Source organism: Talpa europaea, assembly GCF_964194135.1.
Source record: "Talpa europaea genome assembly, chromosome: 1".
Taxonomy (NCBI): domain Eukaryota; kingdom Metazoa; phylum Chordata; class Mammalia; order Eulipotyphla; family Talpidae; genus Talpa; species Talpa europaea.
This window is the reverse complement of record NC_140073.1, coordinates 33,799,287-33,820,858: the sequence shown is the minus strand read 5'-3', so window position 1 is coordinate 33,820,858 and position 21,572 is coordinate 33,799,287. Positions and strand designations below refer to the sequence as shown.

The window sequence follows — 21,572 nt, the reverse complement described above, 5'->3', positions numbered from 1 at the left end:
TATGTTTATAGCAGCACTATTTACAATAGCTAAGCTTTATACTCTGGTTTCTCTTCAGATCGTATAAATCTTTCGCCTTTTTACAATAGCTAAGCTTTGGAAACAGCCCAAATGCCCAAAAATAGATGACTGGATCAAGAAGATGTGGTACATATATACCGTGGAATATTACTCAGCATTCAAAAAAGATAAACACATGCAATTTGCAGCACCATGGATGGCGCTGGAAGGGATCATGCTCAGCGAAATAAGCCAGAAAGAAAAAGGAAAATACCGGATGGTCTCACTCATAGCAGGAATCTAGAAAACTTAAATAAGGGACCAGGAAAATGAATAACTATAAGAAAGTGAAAATCAAAATCAACAAAAAACTATGAACCAGAGACACTTTTTGGGGGGTGGGGGGCGGGAGGGGAGGGATTGGGGTCAGAATGGGGGGTTTGCAATTGTATGGGGGAATATAAAAATAAAATTTATTATTTAAAAAAAAATAAAATTTCTCCTTTAGTGGTATATCAAAATTTGATAATTTTACAGTGTTATACAGGCATTGGTTGTTTTAAACATCCTAGTTTTGTGTAGCTTCTGGGTATGAACTTGAGATAAAAAGATAGAATTTTCTGGGTTAAATACAGATCCAGGGAATAAGAATTTCTGATGATAACAAGTAGATAAATATGTGAGTTCTTAAATCAGATAATGCTAGTCCACATCTTACCCCTTTAGTTCCTAACTCTTAGGCCTTGCCATTGTTGTTCCTGTTCTGGTCCTCATACTAGTGCCTGGAATGCCTTCCCTCTTCCTTGCTGCAAATCCTATACTCCCTTCAAAGCTCATCTTCCTTCTCACTTCTTCCAGGAATTATTTTCTAGTTATCTATAAAGAAATCTCCCTTTCTGAAATATTCAAAGCCTTGTTCCTTCAAACTAAGGAGCTAATTACATGTTGTTTTATTTTCATATGACTCCTGTCTCATGGTAAACTGTAAGCTCTTCAAGGGAGGCTGCCACTTTTGTTTGCTGCTACTTTTCTAGACTCATCTTTGTAATCTCAGCTATAAGCAGTATTATATTTTTCTTTTCTTCCTTTAATATTTAAACTTCTAAAAATCTTGGCAAAAATCTGTATCTTTCAAACATGCATATACATAATAATGGCCCTTTTTTACTACAAGTGGAAACATACTTTAAAAGCCTTTACTCTTTGTCTTTACTCTTGTATCATGGATATCTTGTCAATATTGGAAGATACTACTTTTTCTGTATAAAACCTACCCTTCCTATGAGATTACTTTATACCAGTTGAGCTTGTTTTGGCACACAATACATTGGGGAAATAGAACAAAGGCAGACATACTGTGACAGTTTCTTCACTCTGAGAGAGGATTGAGTCTCGGAAGTGAATTGCCGTGAAATAAAATTAATAAATGCTATTCTAGAATCATGTCACTTTTGCTCCAGTCAAGGCTGATGAAATGAGCAGCAGCGACTCTGACAATGAGCTATAAAGTACCGTTGCTGAGTCTCTGTCCTGTCTTCTTTAGTTGGTGAGCAAACAGTTGTGCGGAGTTTTCCAATTGCCTCCATCACCAAAGAGAAGAAGATCACAATACAGAACCAGCTACAGCAGAACATGCAGGAAGGACTGCAGATCACATCAGCATCTTTTCAGGTATTCAGAAAGGAAGTCATTCTTTTACTGATAAAGAGGTTCCTGCAAATGATTTTGTGTTCCCTCAAACTTTGGAGGTAGTTACATGGTGTTATATTTTGCATTTATCTCCTCTTCTGTGACCATGTTCTGTGGTCATTTGATCAAAAGTTAGTGGATGGGGATGAGGAGAATCAGAGGTTCTGAGAGGGTAATCTCCAACTAAGTGGACTCATGAAAGTGTTGGATTATAGCTCTCATTTCCTGAGTACTTTGGCCAACTCGAGTACCAACAGATTATGTGTCAATATTTAATAATCTCAGAAATTCAGACACATACAATTGGCTCCTGTTCTCTGCCAAGTTATACCTCAATTTGTGTTTGAGAAAGGCTTTAAGTAGAGAGCCGTTCTCTTGGCTTCTGTTTGAGTAGGAGATGCTCTATGGCTCTTCTGTGAAAGAAGGAAAACTGAGAACTTATAGCTAGGGCTAAAGTACTATTGTTAATAACTAAATAACCACTGATAAAGCAAAAGTTTTTCCAAGGGCTCTGAGCATAACAGAATTTGTGTAATTACTGTTGGGAACCAGACACTAAAATAGTGACCTTTTCTTAGTTTTTCCTTTTTACAGCTCTCACTCTATGTTTTGCTCTTTCTATTCGTAATACCTTGTCTCTGACTTCTTAGGTTTCTAAGAGTTCCAATTGCTGCCCCATAATTTCTAAGTAAGAAGCCCTCCCTAGTAACTTCATATGTTAATTGTGTGAAGTTGGAGACTGCTGATATTCTCCCATTGTCTAAGAGCAGAGACCTCCTAGGGATTTCTTCACTGTTCCAATTGCCAAAAAAATAAAATAAAATATTGCCTGGCTATTATAGTCAAACTGAATTTTTTCTTCCTAGGTTTATAGCATTCAAGGTAGGAGGAGACTTTATTAGGCCAAATTTCCTAGGTAAAACCAACATTTGAGAAATGAAAAGGACAGTGATTTATATGTCAGCCACTATAATTTCCCTGTACCATTATAGAAAAGATAGTCTTAAAGAATCCCAAATTCAAGATTCTTGATTTTTCTTGACAAATAACCAGTCATGGCAGGTAAACTTTTCTGATCCTCAGTTTTTTATTCTTAAAATGAAGAAATTGTATTGCATGGTATTCAAGGTTCCCTCAACCTCCAAATTCTCGTCATTTAGTATTGTTATTTTCTGTTATTTCAGTAATTTAGGGAGATGTTAACTGGAAATGCTTGTTTCTGATGTCTTGAATCTCTTTTGTCTTTAGCTGATTAAAGTAGCATTTGATGAAGAAGTGAGTCCAGAAATAGTAGAGATCTTTAAGAAGCAGCTGACGAAGTTTCGTTATCCTCAGTCTATTTTCACCACCTTTGCTTTTGCTGCTGGACAAACTACCCCACAAATAATTTTACCCAAGCAGAAGGAAAAAAACACTTCTTTTCGGTAAGAAAAAAAAGTCCGGTTTCTTAAGTTTAGCCCTCCAGTATTGTCAGGGGATATGACCTATTCTTTGGTTCAGTGTATAAGTGATTGCTCTTTTAATCTGCCATTCTGTCAAGTCCATTCCACCAGGTTCAGAAGCTATGGAAAACAATATTGATATTTGTAACAAATATCCAAAACTAAAAATTATGCAAGAGACTTTAACTATCATGTTCACTGTTCACAGTGCATTTTTAAAATGGGAAATTCTATTTTCCCTCCCCCATATTGATTACTTTCTTGCAGCCTTTGATCAATCCCTTCAGCTTTCATTAATATCCCAGCCTTTATTTTTTTTTCTTTTTTGTATCATTTTTATTTTGATAATATTTCAAACTTAGAGAAAAGTTACAATAGCACAAAGAACTATTATATATCCTTCACTCAGATTTACCAGTGTTTTACTCCATTTTCTTTATAATTCTCCCTTGGTTTTGTTTTTTTCCTGAACCATTTATGATAGACACATAACACCCCTTTATCCTTAAATACATCAATCAGTATATATTACCTAAGAACAAAGACATTATATAACCACAGTATGGTAATATAATCTAGGAAATTTAATTGATACAAAACTTTTGTCTAACCTAGTTCATATTCAAATTTTGCTGATGATTTTTTAATAGCTGCTTTTTTCCCTGTAGTACGATCTGATCCAGGATCACACATTGCATTTTATTGTCATATTTCTTTAATAGGAACCCTTATTTTCTGACAGTAGTTTTTAGTAATTTATATTGAAACTTTTAAATTTCACTTTCTACAAAATAATAGTTTTAAAATTCTCATTCAACTAGTGATAAACATAGGGGCTTAAATTTCAGTTTATGTATCATTAATCACCTGGAATTTGGGCATTTGTGAGCACAAATTACATATTAGGGAGTATTTTGGAGTGAAGGACATGGGTAGGTTGGAGATATGGAATATTCGAGCTTCCCTAGTTTATCATTTCTCAATTGCGTAGCTAGCCACCTGCACCACTGTTACCAAGTAAGTAACGGAGGCTATGCATACCATTCATTTGCTGAAGTATGAACAGCCTCCCAGGTATTTACAATCATGAACCAAGCATCTTATCTTAGTACTGTGGGTCACAGCAGAGTCTGTGTTACTCATTATTGGAGCCCTTAATGGAAGAAACAAATCTTTGTATGGTTCTTATATTTAAAAAATGCCAGAGAGGAAAAGAAATGTATTTTTTAATGTATTATATACCCAGGCTCATTATACCTATCTATAATGAGTGTATTCTATCCAACTGCAACGGAGACAGACATAACAATTTAAAATTTAAAACAGAGTTTGAATCAGAGAAGGGGATAGGCTAATTTTCCATGCAGGAGGATTTCCACAAGCATAGTTTGTGAAAACTGTGAGGCAGTGGCATGGATAACCAGAGTGGGTTAGGGGTATATATTAAACCAAAAAGCAAGAGGAGTATAGATTTGGAATTTAGATTTGGGATAGTAAGTAGTTTGTATCTTACTGTAGGTTTTTGTACTTTTAGCCTAAAGCAGGGTCCTGATAACAAGTATTTTATAGGAAATTGCCATATAAAAAGTGATCTAAAGGAGAGGCTTAATGAAGGTCTGGCTGTGATATTGAAGAAGTAACAAGTTGAACTATGTAGGTATCAAAAATATTTAAGCAAGGAGAATATAAAAATAAAATTTATTATTTAAAAAAAATTTAAGCAATATCTTCTTATTAAGTTGCCATTCTCTTTGATTTTATGACTCGTAGCACCTTTTCAAAGACAATTGTGAAAGGTGCCAAAAGGGCAGGAAAAATGACAATTGGGCGGCAGTATTTATTGAAGAGGAGGACAGGTACGATTGTGGAAGAGAGAGTGAATCGTCCTGGATGGAATGAAGAAGATGACATATCTGGTATGTCCAAATCATTTTTTCCTTCATGAACCATTTTTATACTTCTTATTTAAGTAAGAGACTAAGGTATATTTGTGCTTAATCCTTGACTCACAAAAACCAAGATTTCATAAGATTGGAAGCACTTATCAGCTTCTCAGAACTGGGAAAAAAAATTACTTCCCCAATATTCCATTTTCAGATAAGATCTTGTTAAAGCATACTTCTCTTTTACTAAACCCAAGACCTGTCTTACTATTTTTTATGTCAGTCTCATTTAAAGGTGAAAGAAAGAAATCCCACTACTAGGAAATTTAAATATAAAGTAGTCCTCTGTACCTTGCTATGGAATAAGAGTAAGGAAATAAGAACATTGTTCAGCAATCAACAAAGATAAACTCATGCCATTTACAGCACCCTGGCTGGAGCTAGAAGGGTTTAAGCTCAGTGAAATAAGTCAGAAGGAAAAAGAAAAATATCAGATGGTTTCACTTATAGGAGGAATATAGGGAAACCAAATAAGGGGCCAGGGGAAAAATAATAACAATTAAAAAAACAAAATTAACAGGCAACTATAAATCAGAGACATTCTGCAGGTGAGGAGGAGGGAGAGGGATCAAAAGAGGGGAGGGAAGAGCACAAGTGATTATGGTGATGGTGCACAGGTGAATTGGTGGTGGGAATTCTGTGGAGACTACACCTGAGAGGAAAAAGCATACATTGTACAAAAATGAACAATGGGGCCTCCCTGGCGGTGCAGCGGGTTGAGCGCCGTGCTGTGAAGCTGTCCGCAGCCTCTGCAGCATTGGTTCGATTCCCAGCCAGCTAGGCAGAAACCCACATGGCGCGGCAGACCTCTCCTGTCTTGCCTGCTGCTCCCCTCAGCAGTGTCTTTGGTCCATCTGCCTCTTCTGTTCCCCGCGGGGTTCATGGTGAATTCTCTCACCCTCCCGCACCTCTGACCTGTACCCTTATATTAATGAATAAATAATTATTATAAGTTCTTGTATAAATAAATAAATCTTTTTTAAAAATGAACAATCAGGTCTCTCCTGATGGCGCAGCTGTTGAGCGCTGGGCCGCGAACCTGGCCACAGGCGAGGGTCCCACATGGCGCGCAGACCTCTCCTGCCGCCCACTGCTCCCCTCAGCAGTGTACTTCGGTCTTTCTGCCTGTTCTGTTCCCCGCTCTGGCTGTGGTGAATTCTCTCACCCTCCCGCACTTCTGACTACCCAGTGCTTGTATAAATAAATAAATCTTTAAAAAAAAAAAAAAGATGTAAAATATATATTAAAAAAAAACATTGAATATTCTTCAAAGTTGAAGATTTGGGTTTTGGTAGGAACATGTGCATGCTGGTTTTTTTTTTTTTCCACAGTTGTATACACTTTATTTTTTTTAATTTTTAAAATGTTTTATGAATTATTTTATATAATTCTTACATCATTTTGCATAATATATGCCTTTTCATTTTGGTTATATTCCCCATACAATTTCCACCCCCTTTTTCTGACCCTAATCCTTCTTCTCCTCCCCCCGCCCCCCACTGTAGTGTGTCTCTGGTCTATAGTTGCTTGTTGATTTTGATTTTTACTTTATTGCAATTAGTCTTTTTCCTGGTCCCTTATTTAGGTTTTCTAAATTCCTGCTATGAGTGAGACCATCCGGTATTTTTCTTTCTGGCTTATTTCGCTGAGCATGATCCCTTCCAACTCCATCCATGTTGCTGCAAATTGCATGGATTTATCTTTTTTGATTGCTGAGTAATATTCCATTGTGTATATATACCCATGAGCGTGCTGTTAATCAAAATGGGGGACCTTAGATGAAGGGGTCCTTAGATGATAAGAAAGAAAACACCTGCAAAATATTTAAAAGAACAGAATTTGGAAAGCAGATACACCACCCAGTAGGGGGAAAGTCAATAGCAAAATGTCTTATTAATTGTCCTATTCTTAACCCAATATCAAGTGTGCTTATGGAATTAACACTAGCGAGAATCTAATGGAAGACAGGGTGCCATTACACCCATTTCCTTTTCAGGATTTTAGATTCTCTCACCAGTATTATTAAGATTTATACTACCAGTAGTAGTAATAATGTTTTAAAGAATGAAAGCTCTTTTTTTTTTTTTTTTAAGATTTACTTTATTTATGCATACAAGAGCTGGGATGTAGGCCAGAGGTGTGGGGGAGTGGGGTGGTGGTGGTGAGAGGATTCACCAGAATCAGAGTGGGGAGCAGAACAGGCAGATCTGTTGAAATACACTGCTAAGGGGAGCAGCAGGTGAGACAGGAGAGGTCTGCTGGGCCATATGTGGATTAGCTCCCTGGCCAGCTGGCAATAGCTTTATAGTGCTGAAACTTTAACCCTTGCGCCACCAGGGAAGCCCCAAAAAAGCTCATCTTTAAAGCGGTCACTAGCTACTCCATTTTAGTATGTATACATAAAAACTTGCCTCTGGGCATGCATTACATTACTGAAATGATCATTTGTTGGAACCCTAGCCTGGTCACAGTCATATGGAAAACCAAAAAAAATTACCAGTACCCCTCACTATTAGCTCTTCTGATTGCTTCATAGAACAAAAATTGTTAGTCTATGATAGTTATTCCACCAAAAGATTACATAATGCTCTTTGCTCCTCTGAAAATAAAAGGCTAACACAAGCCTGATATCTCATAATAGATGTGCAATGTGAGGTTCACAAACTAAGACAGTGTTATTCATAGGAATGAGCTGGTTTTTTCTTTTTTTTTTCTTTTTTTTTTTATTTATGCATACAAGAACTAGGGTGTAGGCCAGAGATGCAAGAGGTGAGGGGATTCACCAGAGAGAGAGTGGAGAGTAGAACAGGTGCATCCACTGAGATACAATGCTGAGGGAAGCAGGTGGCAAGACAGGAGAGTTCTGCTGCACCATATGTGGGTTAGCTCTCTGACGAGGGATCAAACTCAGGCCGTGGGGGTGATAGCACTGAGATTTAACCCATGGGCCACGAGGGAAACCCCTCTGGTTTTCTCTTTCAATGGAAGAGAGCCATATTGCACTTCCAAAAACTTTGAAAACTTAATTTGACTTCTCTCACTGTAATAATAACTAAGTAAATTAGGATAGTTTTTACCATGGAATTTTAAGTTAAAACATGCTGTGCCAATTAGGAATGTTGAGGTTTCTTTAGTCCTCCCTAAAATACTTGATTATTTGGTAAATTCATCCATATTTAAAAACTTTAAAGAATTCTTTAAGATTTGATTGCAAACTGTGAGGGAGTTTCCTATGTATACCACATGCACAAAAAGTGTAACTTCATTTTCTAAGAAATGAAAAGGTCTTTTCCCACTAGTGAACTTAATATAGAAATTTCTCCCGGAAGTTTATGCTCTAAAAAATTACCTGATACCTAGGTAAGTATGTGTGATGATCAAGGTAAAGATAAATTTTACTAACAGGTTAGCCTCTAACAAAGTTTTAGTGTTTATTTTATAGAGTCGTAAATGGAAGCCATTATAATTTGATATTAATAATTATTCCAATATTATATTGTTGTTAGATATTTAAAATGGAGTAATTCCCCTGACATCTTGAATTAATTGGGCGCCTGATATTTTATTTCCTATCTATCACTGTTTTGTTTAATCGTCACTGTAATGATTCATCATAGAAGTTACATGTTGGTGATATACATAGTACCTATAACCCCATTATAAACCTCCCTTGGTTTAAGAATCCTCTTCAGGGGCCTCCCTGGTGGTGTAAGGCTTAAGTCTCAGCCCTCTCATGCTATCACCCACCACTGAGATCACTGAGGCCTGAGTTCAATCTCTGGCCAGGGAGCTACCAACATGATGCAGCAGACCTCTCCTGTTCCCTCCGCTGCTCCCCTCAGCAGGATATTTCGGTTTCGGCAGAACCCCTGTTCTGCTCCCTACTCTGTCTCTGGTGAATCCTCTCTCCCCCACCCCTGGCCTACACCCCAGTTCTTGTATGCATAAATAAAAAAAATTTTAAAGAAAAAAATCCTCTTAAGAAGGGATGTTTTTCCCTTTATTTTGAGCTATATCATTCTTCAAAATCTTTTTCACCTTCACAGTTTCAGATGATAGCGAGCTCCCGGCAAATACCACCCTCAAGGCCTCAGAGAAGTCTACAATGGAACAGTTAGTAGAAAAAGCTTGTTTCAGAGACTACCAACGTTTAGGTTTGGGAACCATAAGTGGCAGCTCTTCTCGCCCAAGGCCAGAGTATTTTCGAATCACTGCCTCCAACAGGATGTATTCACTCTGTCGGAGGTAAGTCTGTTAGTGGGCCCCAAAAAGAGACCGTCTTTCCATTTGAGTCTTGAATGGGCTATCTGTGTCCAGAAAATAGGAACAATGTCCCCAGGGGTATGTGTATGTAAGGTACAGCTTTCATGCAGCATGAGGAACCATCTCACGGGCATTCTCCAAGGTATAATTACATCACTGAATAGTATCTTTATTAAATCAGAAGGTGATATTTATTTTTATAAGGGATGATACTTAGCACATTTTCTCTTCTATATTCTTGTTATCTCTCACTGTTTTTCATATGTATTAAAACCTATTTCATATACTTTATTATATGTATTTTTTTAAACTACGCTTGCACAAATTTAAGCATTTTCATCTCCAGTAAGTTGTTTTCTTTGTTTTTATATATTTTGGTTTAATTAAATAGAATAATGAGAGCACTTTGTAAATATTAAGACTTGCAATGTTTTAGAAAGTTGTCTTAATGTTGCTATTACTTTCAACCCCACTGTCTTGAAGAACGATAGTTTTTTTTTAAATGACAGTTTAAATTTACAAATACCAATGTGAAACTTGAGAAGCAAATTGGGAATACAGTTTGAGATTTGGGCCGAATAAAAATGTTTTATTAAGTACTGAAAAATTGAGATTTTACTGAATATGTACTAGTTTTTGTGGGATTCTCTGTCCAAAATTCTCTTTGTAGATAAATATGTGTGTGTGAATACCACATATTCTTTATCCATTTATCTGCTTCTGGGTATTTAGGCTGTTTCCATATCTTGGCTATTATAAACAGGGCTGCAGTGAAGATGAGCATGCAAGTTTCCTTCTGAATTAGTGTTTTTGTGTTATTTGGATAGACACCTAGGAGTGGAATTGCTAGGTCATATGGCAGAGCCATTTGTAGACTTTTGAGCTCTATCCTGTTTTGATATTGCACAATATTATGAAAGAACTTAATGTCATTGATTTGTATACTTAAAAATGGTTAACATGATAAGTTTTACATTAGGTATCTTACCACCACCAAAAAAAATCACACACACACAAAAATAATGGGATTAAAGGTTGGTAGGTTATAAATATGAAATCTCTTTCATGTCATAGTTCTAAATAAACAAAAGAAATGACTGAAACCTGCCTATCTATTAAAAACAAGGTACGCTTGTCTATTTTTATTTTTCCAACATCATATCCTGTAACTCTATGAGTTAGTATTTTTAAATATCAACATGTAATATTAAAATATTTACACTCATTTTGACATACTGTTCTCATAACAGAAATTATTTGGTTTTGATTTTCAATCCTTTTACCTTTTTAGTCAATCTAATTATTAGTGTACTTTGTCTCTGTTGTCATTTTAGCGATGTAATGATTTGACAATTTGACCTGTCATTCTTTATTTCAAGTTGATGAAAAGTAATATAGAAGGCAAGGGAAAACACCAGTTTAATGGAGCCCTTTTTAAAAATTCTATATAACATTTTATTTTCTAAGCTTAGTTTATTCAGCAAAAGTCTTCAGTATTACTGAAGGTTTATTTCAAAAAAGGCTACACAGATTAGTGGGTGAGTTAGCTGTTTTCACCGTGATGACTTTTTCTACTCAACCCCTGGAGAACTGAGCTAAACCTATGTTTGAAAAGATGTCTTACCCCTCAACCAATATGTTTTAAGTCTTAGAAAATTATGATATTAATATTCTTCTCTCATTCTCTCCCCATTTATTTTCCTGTCTTTTTGGTCTACCCTTTCTGTCCCCTCCCAAATCATACTCTTTCTCTTTTCCATGTCCCTGAAGCTACCCTGGCCTTTTAGTTGTACCTCAATCTGTACAGGACAGTAGTTTACCAAGAGTAGCCCGCTGCTATCGACACAATCGCCTACCTGTTGTTTGTTGGAAGAACTCAAGAAGCAGTACCCTGCTCCTCCGATCTGGAGGTTTCCATGGGAAGGGAGTAGTTGGTCTTTTCAAATCTCAGAACTCCCCTCAGTCAGGTAAGCATCTCTCTATAGCAAGGTTATGATTCTTTCACTTCAGAGTATTCCTAAAAATAAAGGAAGTAATTGGGCCCTTTTATCAAGCCGTCTCTTGAAACACAGACTTTTTCCATTGTGCTGTGTACAACATGCATAACTTAAAATATGCTTGAAAATATGGGAACCCACCTTGAATTTGACATTTTACTTACCATGCCTGTTTATATATGGATTTTGATAAAAATTAACATATTAAATTTTGTGGTTCAGCTGATTTCATTTCAGCAAACCAGAGTATTCAGAGAGTGAAAGTAGATCATACTAGTCCTATTCTTTTCTTCTGGAAAGAATCCAAATATATTTAACAGCATTTTTTCATTCTTAGTACATAAAATAATGGTACATCTTCTATTGATGACATCTTAGACTTTATAAAACTATAAGAATGGCATCTTAAAGTTGCTAAAATAATACAATAATGCTCATTACCTGTCTACTGTTCACATGGTAAGAAAATCTGTTACTATTTGATGTCCTTCTAGTGAGTCCCTCTTGCTGCCTCTGTAAAGAGTCTGGGCTAGTTGCAGTGAGTCTCTGTCATGCCACACAAAGTAGTCTCACATTATCTCCAACCCAGAATTACTCTCACAGTTGTTTCAATCTAAGCATACTGTTTGACCCCCTTTTAGAGGGACCAACAGCAACTGCTCATATCTTCCCCCACTCTACTTGGAGTAACCCCTACAAGTTCATGTACCCTGTGTAGGCCTATGTGACAGAATTGGAATACAACATGTATTGGGAAAAATCTTACTTCTGCCCATTCTTGAATGTCAAAAGAACTCTCTCTACCCTCTACTCCCCAAAATTAGCATGGGAAGATCATCAAGGAAATGTATTTTATAAATCTTCATTTTGAATTACTTGGTTAATGAGAAGCACCTGTCATGGAAGGACAGCCCTATATTGCTTTTGCAGACCTGCACTCTTTCTGGGAGTATGATGTAGTAATTGGTGTGGTGAAATCAATCAGAAAGGAGGATTAGCCACTTAACAGATTAGAGCTTTAAATGGGACTGGTTTCTATATTTGGGTAACTCGAAGATTACATACTGAAAGCATAAATACATACCTGTTTTACTCAATATTTTTTTCCTTTTATAGCTCCTACCTCCTCTCTAGAATCCTCCAGTAGCATAGAACAAGAAAAGTACTTGCAAGCCTTGCTGAGTGCAGTTTCTGTCCATCAAAAACTCAATGGCAATAACACCCTTACTGTCAGGCCAGCATTTGCTCTGTCTCCAGGTAAGATTCGACAATAGTTTCCTTCTTGACAACAATGAAAGGTCAGATTTGTTCTTAGGGTTAGTTACTTGCTCTGTTCCTTTCAAGATGATGCTCCTTTTATTTAAAACTCAGAGCACCACTATTACTTTCTAATAAATAGTAACAAATTAGAAATATAATTACTTTCTTTTGAAAAGAGCAGGAGAGGAGGTGGGAACATAAAGCCATCTGGTTTTGTTTTTTTCTCCTAGAATTTGTTTTACAATAACTTTAAAATATTATAAAATATTATAAAGTTGAATGTTTATTAAATGTACATTTGTTAAGATTGTAAGTTTGAAATTCCCAAAATTTCCACAGCATTTTATAATTTGCAGTACAGTTTGTTTTCACTAGATTTGGATAAAGCAATTAAGACTTGTACTAATATTCTGTTTCAGTTATCATGTGATGGAACCCCAAAGGGTTCATGTAGAGGTAACCCTAATGTGTCAGACACAGGAGCATGTGACTTGAAAAGTTGGTCTCCTTGGCTTAATCAGCTATTTGAATTATCTCAACATAAGCAGAAAGTGGCTTTTCTTGGAAAGTAACACCATGCATGCCTTGCTTCATTTACCATTAAATTCTCTGATTGCACTTGCCAAACCTAACTCTATAATCTTGCAAACGTGTGTATCTCTGAGGAAATAGTAACAGTGCTTTGTTATTTCTGTTAAAGCTTCGGGTACTTAAAAAGTACAATGTTTGGCAGCAATTAGACATGCTACACATGAAGATAACTTTTTGTCATTTGAGTAATGTTAACCCAAACGACATGGTTTTTGTTCTTCTTTTTGGCTGACTTTAGGGACTGAAAGGAGGACTTCAAGAATGTCCACTGTGCTTAAGCAGGTAGTGCCAGGACATTTGGATGTAAACCCATCCAATAGCTTTGCTCGAGGAGGTTAGTAAGACTGATTTTATAACTGAGCACTGATTCAACTTTAAAAACAGATAACTTTTTCTAGATAGTAATATCTTAAATCAACTATTTATGGTTCAAATTGTTCGTGATTATCCTTTTCTAAATGAATGATCAAATTTATTGCTAGTATGGTAACATACATTTGGCCTCATTGTACAAGAGGTATATAATCATTGCTGAAATCATACATACTAATGAGACTGGGAGGTGGAAGGGAGCATGTTTAAATGGTGAGTCAGCCCCGGGAGTACTCCATGATGCTCCAGGTTTGTAGTGCAGAAAGATTGATCACAGAAGCATAAACAGTTAGCGAGAAGTGATCCTAGACTCATGGGCTATGCTTCCAATACCTGTCAAAACTGTTCTCTGAAATGGTAGTATGAAAAAACAATAGAGAATTATATCCACATTACTTTTTTTCTCTTCTGGAGTAGCTGCTGGTACAAGGAAATACAGGCTTCGTGTTGGCTCTTTTTGCTCCCAAGAATGATCTGCTTTGATCACTGGAGATTTATATATGATTCCTTTACTTTTCAAAATGAAATTCCAGACGAGGTATCTTGATTGTAAAGTTCTAGTGCTTCACAGTGAAGTCAGAGAATCTTAGACTCTCCTCGCACTCCCATGCACTACTGAATCCCCTTGAAAACACACCAAGTGAATGATTGTGATTCTGTTTGAACATCATCAGTAATAGGAAACTCCTTTCTTCCCAAAAGTAGTCTCTTGTATTTACAGCAACTTTGTTAGAAAACCTTTTTTCTAGGGAAGGGACCATTTCTGTTCTTTATTCTGCATTCCACACTTATACCTAAAGTTCATGAAAAAAGAAAAACCTAGTAAATAGTTACCTGGTTTAAAAGAAAATTCTTTCTTATATTGATCTAAAAATATACTACCATATAAATTTTATTTATTGGCCCTAGCTTAGCCCTCTAAAGTTAAAAAATAATTCTAATCTCCATACTACTACAACCCTTTAAATTTAAAAATTGTACTATATAATAGCTAAGAGTTAACTCTTAATTTTTCATCCTTCACATTTCCATAGTGTTTAGAGTTCATCTACATTTGTTATTTTATCCTTGAAATAACCTCCAGAACAGGTATCTTAACGGCTTTTAAGAGATGAAGTGACATGGCCAAGGTCACTTAGCAAATAGAAGCATAACTGATACTAGGATTAGTCACTGAACCTAACTTGTACCTCATGCACTATGCTAAACAAAGTCACATGGATAAAATAGTTACCCCATCTCTACATGCAACCCATGCATCTCTACCTTCTCTTCTTTCTTTGATCTGAACAATGTGGAGTGAATACTACCAGCGCTTAGGAAACACTCATGCTCTCAACTACAATGCGTTCCCCTGGTGAGAATTTACTTCATTACTTCTTCCCTGAGGCAGTCCCCTTAGCCAGTTTCTGCTGGATGGACCATTGGTTGCTTGGGTGACAAAACACTGAGAATTTGGTTCCATTACATTCAAATTCAAACCACAACCCTACCCCTTAGTGTGTGATAGTAAGCAAGTTAGGAAACCTTTTATTTCTCAGGGTCTTTATTTATAAAATTGAGACAAGTAAATGAAATAATAAACTGGCTCATAATAGGAGTTTTATAAGTCTTAGTTCCATTTTGTTATTGTGATAAACAATTCTGATGCCTAATACTCTGCTAAAATAAAGAATTCTACATTTGAAGTTGCCGGAAACTAGTTTGCCCCTCCCTGGCCAAAGACAAGAAGCTAGAGGACATATGCTCTAGGCCAGTAACTTTCCAAATTTTTTGATCATGGCTCAGAGTAAGAAATTTATCTGTATGTATACATACATACTCACATTACCACTCAGGAGCGTTATAATACTCATCTATACCACATGCAGTGCATGTAGTATTTTTAATTCTAATCTGCTTTACCTTATTTTAATAATGATGTAACCTACTAAAATGATTTCACAGACCACTAAGAAGGACCCTGCAGTTTGGAAAACACAACTCCAGATCAATGTTAACACGCTCAGAGCTAATATTCAACACCTAAGAATCATTCAGGAAGATTAGTAGACATCGCTGCCACTGATGCAGTAAAGCATTTAGTTAACATGACTGCCACATAGGATTACAGCTCTCAAAGCCCTCTGCTGGTCCCATATCAGTACAGGCCATTTTCTCATTGCTGATTTTCTGCTACCTGATACTTGGCATTTTCTCACTGCTGAGCCTCTGTTTGAAGAAGTACTTAATTTTTTTTTAATTTAATATCCTCCTTTTTATCCTTTCTGAGAAAATAATTGAAGATGCAGTAGAGGACCACAACAACTCACAATCTATTTTCAAAAAGAAAACAATCAGCAAATGTTTTGAGTACCTATACCTCAGACTTTACACGGACACAAGAATAAATATAATTAGGGCCCTGCCCTTTAGAGCACACAATCTGGTAAAAAAAAAAAATGTGGAAATAATCACAGTGCAGTGTGATCAGAGTTCAAATAGAGATCTCTACCACTCTGGGGACAGTCAGGAATGCTTTTCAGAGGAGTTCACATTGTTCTGGAATCTTAAGGAATAAATAGGAGTTTGTTGGGTGAAGAAAGATAGGAGAAATCATTCCAGGAAGAAGGACTAGCATAAAAATGTGTGATATATTTAGGAAACAGTATCTCAGAATTAGGAACCAACCCTCTTAAGCTTAACTGTAACTATTTTAGTGTGCCATATTCCAATAGGAAAATTCAAAACCTTGGCAGGAAGAGGAGCAGTCAGCTAGCACAGAAGAGGCCTTGTGTCTTTGCCATGTCTTTCTTTCCAGGTCTTTGTTCTGTCTTGCTAGTTTTTGCATTCTTTGTGCATTCAGCCAGTGCTGTGCAACCCCTTGCTTTCTGGCTTACCTTGATCTCTAAAGTCATCAATGTCCTTCATTTCCTGCTTCCAAAGGAGTAAGGCAAATCATGTCATATTTTATGTAATTTTGGAATGTATAGCTTACTAATACCACCTTCAAAGTTTTAATCCTGATATGGAATCATTTTCCTTAATTGACAAGAGCAATTCCTTTGCTCAGAAAATAAGCTGACTAACTTTCTGCTCACCATTTTGTTATTACCAGGTAAATTTGCCATATTCATGAAGCAATTTCTTTCTGTTGGGGAAAAAAATCAATATTACTCAAATTACAAAAATATCATCTCTAATACTGCCGATCATTTTGGTGCAAGTAGGAATTTTAGAAGAAATCATCACTTCAATCATCACAAGCTATATTTTTAATGGCATTGGGTATTGTCACAGGGTCATGAATTTTTGCTGCTTGTTACTATGTAATTATATATAATAAATGTAATTTTTAAGGAAAAAGGAAAATAGTGTGGCAATGCTTAATGCTCTACTGCAAAAACTGCCCTTAGTTATTCCAAATGGTTGCTAGAGCTTCATTGTTTCCTGGTGTGATGGCTGAACAAGTGTGTTGTATAATACGTAGCATTTACCAACCAATCTGCCTCCTTAACTACTAGGGCCAGTGTATTCCTAACATTAACCCTCCCCAATTTCTTAATTTTATTATATAAATTTGCTTCTCATCAAATGATAATCTATAAAAGCTTAGTCCATTTGGTATAATTTTTTAGTGGCACTCTGCTGTGCTGTCCATTTCATTGTGCTTGTAATATTTATAAACTGGTGCTGAAATTTCATTTAACAGGCACTCAGTTCATCTTTTTGTGTGTGACTGTGTAGCATTTTTGTTAAATTGTTTACTTTTATTACATTTACATTTTCCCCTATGCTAACTTAATTTACAAAATGATATAACCTATTCTTCTGTTCCACAATTTACTCTGATGTTTGCTGCTATATACATTTCATCCCTCCTTCTGTCTTTAATCTTACCAACCAGTGCATGGGTACAGAGATAAATGTTTTACTCAGTCAAATTCCAAATCTTCAACTAAGGGAAGAGTCCATAATGAAGGTACTGTATTATCTGTCCTGATATGTCACTCTTTTTAACCATTTTCATATGTGATACAGGTGACTTTTTTCACATTTGTCAAATTCTTTTATTTTCATCTACATTCTGAATTTTCTGATTCCATTTACAAAAAATAAAACACCATAATATTTAAGAAAAGTTCATGTGTTATATAGAAAGATTCATCCATGTTAAGCAGATATCACCTACAAACCTTTTCTAGGGAACTGGTCTCTTGACCCTATAAGTGCTTATAGAGAGAGAGAAGCAAATGTGACATTATGGTGATTTCTAGTCACCTAGAAACATGGCTTCATTTAACATTTAGCAAACATTAAAATTTTTCAAAGACCCTTTCCAAATGTGGAGAAGAAAACCCTCTTTAGGGAAGCAGTTGGCAAAGTGTGAACCCTGTTCACTGGGATGAGCACTACAACCTACAGGCTCTTTATAAGAGGCTCTGTTTTGAGTGTGCTGTGGGACTTGTCAAATTCAAGACTTATTAAATATCCAGACATAAAGATATATACTATTTAAGTTTCATTTACATATAAAAATCTATTTTTCTAATTAATATAATTAAGGTAAATTTATAACATGAGATTCTTATTTTGGCCTTTCCCTTAGAAAACATTTGCTTTTGACTATAAATTTTAAATAAAACTTCCTAAGATGCAATGAAATATGCATTGTTAACATAATTTCTCTCTATTTTTCATGGATATGGGGGGGGAAACTATAATAGACTCGAGTTCAAAATTACATCATTTTGGCCTACACTTTAATTCTTAATCCAACCTCAGATTTTAGTAGGTTTAGTACATTTCTAGTTTATTTCTTGGGAAATTATTGAATTAAGTGAATAAAGCCCTGAGAAATTGAGTTACTGCTGCTATTCCCCTCTCTACCACTGTCAGTGAACTCTATAGGATTTCTTATTTACTAATAAAAACTGAATTTACATCAATACAAAAATAGAAGTGACATGGGTGACTTCTTAGGTACCTCTGAGCCTAACATGATGTGATTTTGAAATTCATTATTGAAAAATGCTTTTAATATTGCAAAAGTAAATATCAAGTGAGCGGTATGATCAATTACTTTAACTAACTTGCTAGTACCTCTAAAACTATCTAAGGAGCATGCATCTTTTTCCCTACTCACTGGTCTTTCCAAATCAGATTATCTCACTCAGTTATTTTGACTTTTGTAAAGGTGTCTGGGCAAGTCTACGCTCCAGCACTCGCTTAATCAGCTCTCCAACATCCTTCATTGATGTTGGTGCCCGGCTGGCAGGCAAGGATCACTCAGCCTCCATTAGTAACAACGCCTATCTGCAAAACCAGCTCTTGAAACGCCAAGCCACCCTTTATATATTTGGTGAAAAGTCACAAATTAGGGTAAGATTTCTTTTTCTTACTTAGAAACTTTGTGGATACACAGAGGCAATTTATAAAACTTGTCTCATAAACTAGTTTTCCTAGAAATATTTTTTTGCAGCCTGGATTCCTAACCTTGAGTTAATAATCCAAAAAAAATTTTAACTTATATGTATATGTTTGCTGCATATATTTATATGTACATATACATATATGCATATTAGCCATGAATATAAGAACTTAATCATAATGGTTAAAAAAATCAGCATAAACATCACGAGTATTAAGACTTGTACATACAAAAAAGAAATAAAGTTTATTCAGGCTATGTTTTCCACTGTTCTAGTTCAGCTTCTCTATGAATCTGTGCTCTTGACAACAGATGGTTCTGTTACTATAAATCTACTGTGGTACTACATGTAAAGGCAAGGGAAGGCCAAGGCTATGTTTTCTAAGTTACATTTTTTAAAACTTTGTTAAGACTGTATATGAATGTGGTAATACCTGTCAGAAAATTCAAAATATTAGATGCTGATCAACTTTATCCTTAATTATAAGTAATTATGCCAAAGAACTTCACTATGCTGAAATCCCATAGTCTCTTTGTCCAAAATCATCATTGTTTTTGCAACTCGCACATTCCAAAATACCAATGTTTCATTACTACTGATAGGTGTGTAAGAAATAAAAGTATTTAACTCAGAAAGCTCCACAAGGTTTAGTCCATTGATCCAGTCAGCACTGGACAATCTAGACCTTCAGCTGAACTGTGGAGTTCAAGGCCGTGAACAGGATCCCACATGCTTGGCCCTGAAGAGGCCAGTGAATGAGCCAACTCTCTATGGCATACTGGTTTTGCTAGCTCTGCATAGCAAACACTGCCGCAGTCACTTAGTCACCAACATTTAGGGCAAAGGGCATGAAACTGCTAGGCAGTGCTTATTTCTTTAATATGCACACTTGTCTTCTGATAGAGCAAATAATTTTATATAAAGAAAATAGGAACACTTTGCAATAGCAACCCAGGGATGCCTACACAGCTGCCTTAGCACCAGTGTCTTTTCCAGAACACAGACTTTCCACATTTCAGCATACCACTTATTTGTGATCTGAATCACTCCCTGAGATTTATCGCCTGAATATTCATCTTGCCATTCCTTTCACACCTAAGCCTTCAGATTAGCTCTTTGATCATGTATAGAGGAGTAAGAAAGACAGACCACTTTGGGACACACCCCTCCCTTTCTTTCATCCAATAAAGTATTAGCTACATTATAAAAGTGTGCTATATTATAGCTAGCACAGTATTCTTTAATTGCAACTCTACTGCTTTTATCCCAGTAGGAATGCAAGTAATTAACTTATTCTAAGTAATCTTGAATTAGCCTTTTTTTAATCTATACTCTTGAATACTTATACTGAATAACAAATTCCTATGACCTAACATTGTGTCTCAACACTGATTGCTGACTGCTGACTCCTGGTTTTATAAGATAGTCACACCAGCTCATGTATAGCTGGGAAATGGAAGGGAACCTAGTTTTCCTGAAACACACATCTTTTATGTGTTATGAGTTTAAAAAAAAGAAAGAACTTATATATTCTCCTAAGTTCTTTGTCTCATAACCACATTTTTCCATGTGTAGAATAGTCTTCATAATTACTTTAATACATAATGATTACCTTTTATCAGTATTATACAGAAGATAAAACTACAGTCACATTTTCAAGCATATAGTTTTATTATTTTTTTATTGAGATACAACTCTCTAGGTTTTTTCCCCCTACATTTTAGATTACTACTTTAGGTTAGCTTCCTACAAGTAGAATTACTAAGAAAAACTTCTTTTCTTGATACTTATAATTTTTTTTAAAAACTTGAGTTTTCACACATTCTTTTGAAACTTTAGTAGACCTTTTTTAAAAATACTCTAAAATAACCACTATAAAACATGAAACAGACCTGACATATAAGTCCAGTCCTTGGTAGGTTGGTTTTATTGTGCTAAAACAAATCTCATAACATCTTAACATGTACAGGTCAGTAGTGTTACGTGCATTCACATTATTTTGCAAATAATCTCCAGGAAACAGTTTTATTAGAAAAGTGTACGATGCAATAATTTGGGAAGAGTGAGAAGAAAGTGGTAAGAAGATGAGAAAATTCATTTTTTGGCAGGAGAAGTTACAGAACTTCAGGCATCCAGATTTTCAAAATGCATTGTTTAATTACAAATGTAACCTCAATATAGAAAAAAATGCATATGGATTAAAGATATAATGCTAAAAGTATTAAGTATACGTGTCATATTGCATGAAAAAAATACTGTCTCAAAGCTAGAATTTACTTAAAAGAGTTACTATAGTGTTAGTACTGTGAAATATTGATTTTTATTTCCTTCCCAGTGGTTATCTCTTTTTCTTCATTTTTATAACGAATGATTTACTTAAATAATAAATATTTGTGTATCAAAAAATTTTACTTAAAATGTGCATCTTAGGGAGACTTTAGTCTAGAAAGCATGATTAATACATGATATATTATGTATCAGTGTATTTTATTATATTTTAATCATGCTTTCTAGACTTCCAGGTTTATGGCCTATCATTATATAAATCCCATCAGTTCCCAGCCTACCTGTACTCCCTTAAAGTTTTATCAGAGTAGCAGCTAG

General features: G+C 35.6%; 1 protein-coding gene across 7 annotated transcripts in view; it reads left to right on the top strand.

Annotated features, from left to right (window-relative positions):
- SBF2 (SET binding factor 2) overlaps window positions 1-21,572 on the top strand; it is a gene marked incomplete at both ends in the record, with an annotated part of 316,628 nt that overhangs the window by 260,412 nt on the left and 34,644 nt on the right. For 3 of the 7 annotated variants that reach the window (XM_084251933.1, XM_084251932.1, XM_084251931.1), the window contains 7 exons: window positions 1,544-1,671; window positions 2,938-3,113; window positions 4,902-5,047; window positions 9,121-9,319; window positions 11,108-11,304; window positions 12,451-12,591; window positions 18,734-18,918. In XM_084251933.1, the coding sequence (XP_084108059.1) occupies window positions 1,544-1,671; window positions 2,938-3,113; window positions 4,902-5,047; window positions 9,121-9,319; window positions 11,108-11,304; window positions 12,451-12,591; window positions 18,734-18,918 (1,172 nt within the window). Of the gene's footprint in view, window positions 1-1,543; window positions 1,672-2,937; window positions 3,114-4,901; window positions 5,048-9,120; window positions 9,320-11,107; window positions 11,305-12,450; window positions 12,592-13,423; window positions 13,520-17,443; window positions 17,519-18,733; window positions 18,919-21,572 lie in introns of all 7 variants that reach the window. The other 4 variants (XM_084251928.1, XM_084251927.1, XM_084251930.1 and 1 more) reach the window with 3 other exon arrangements.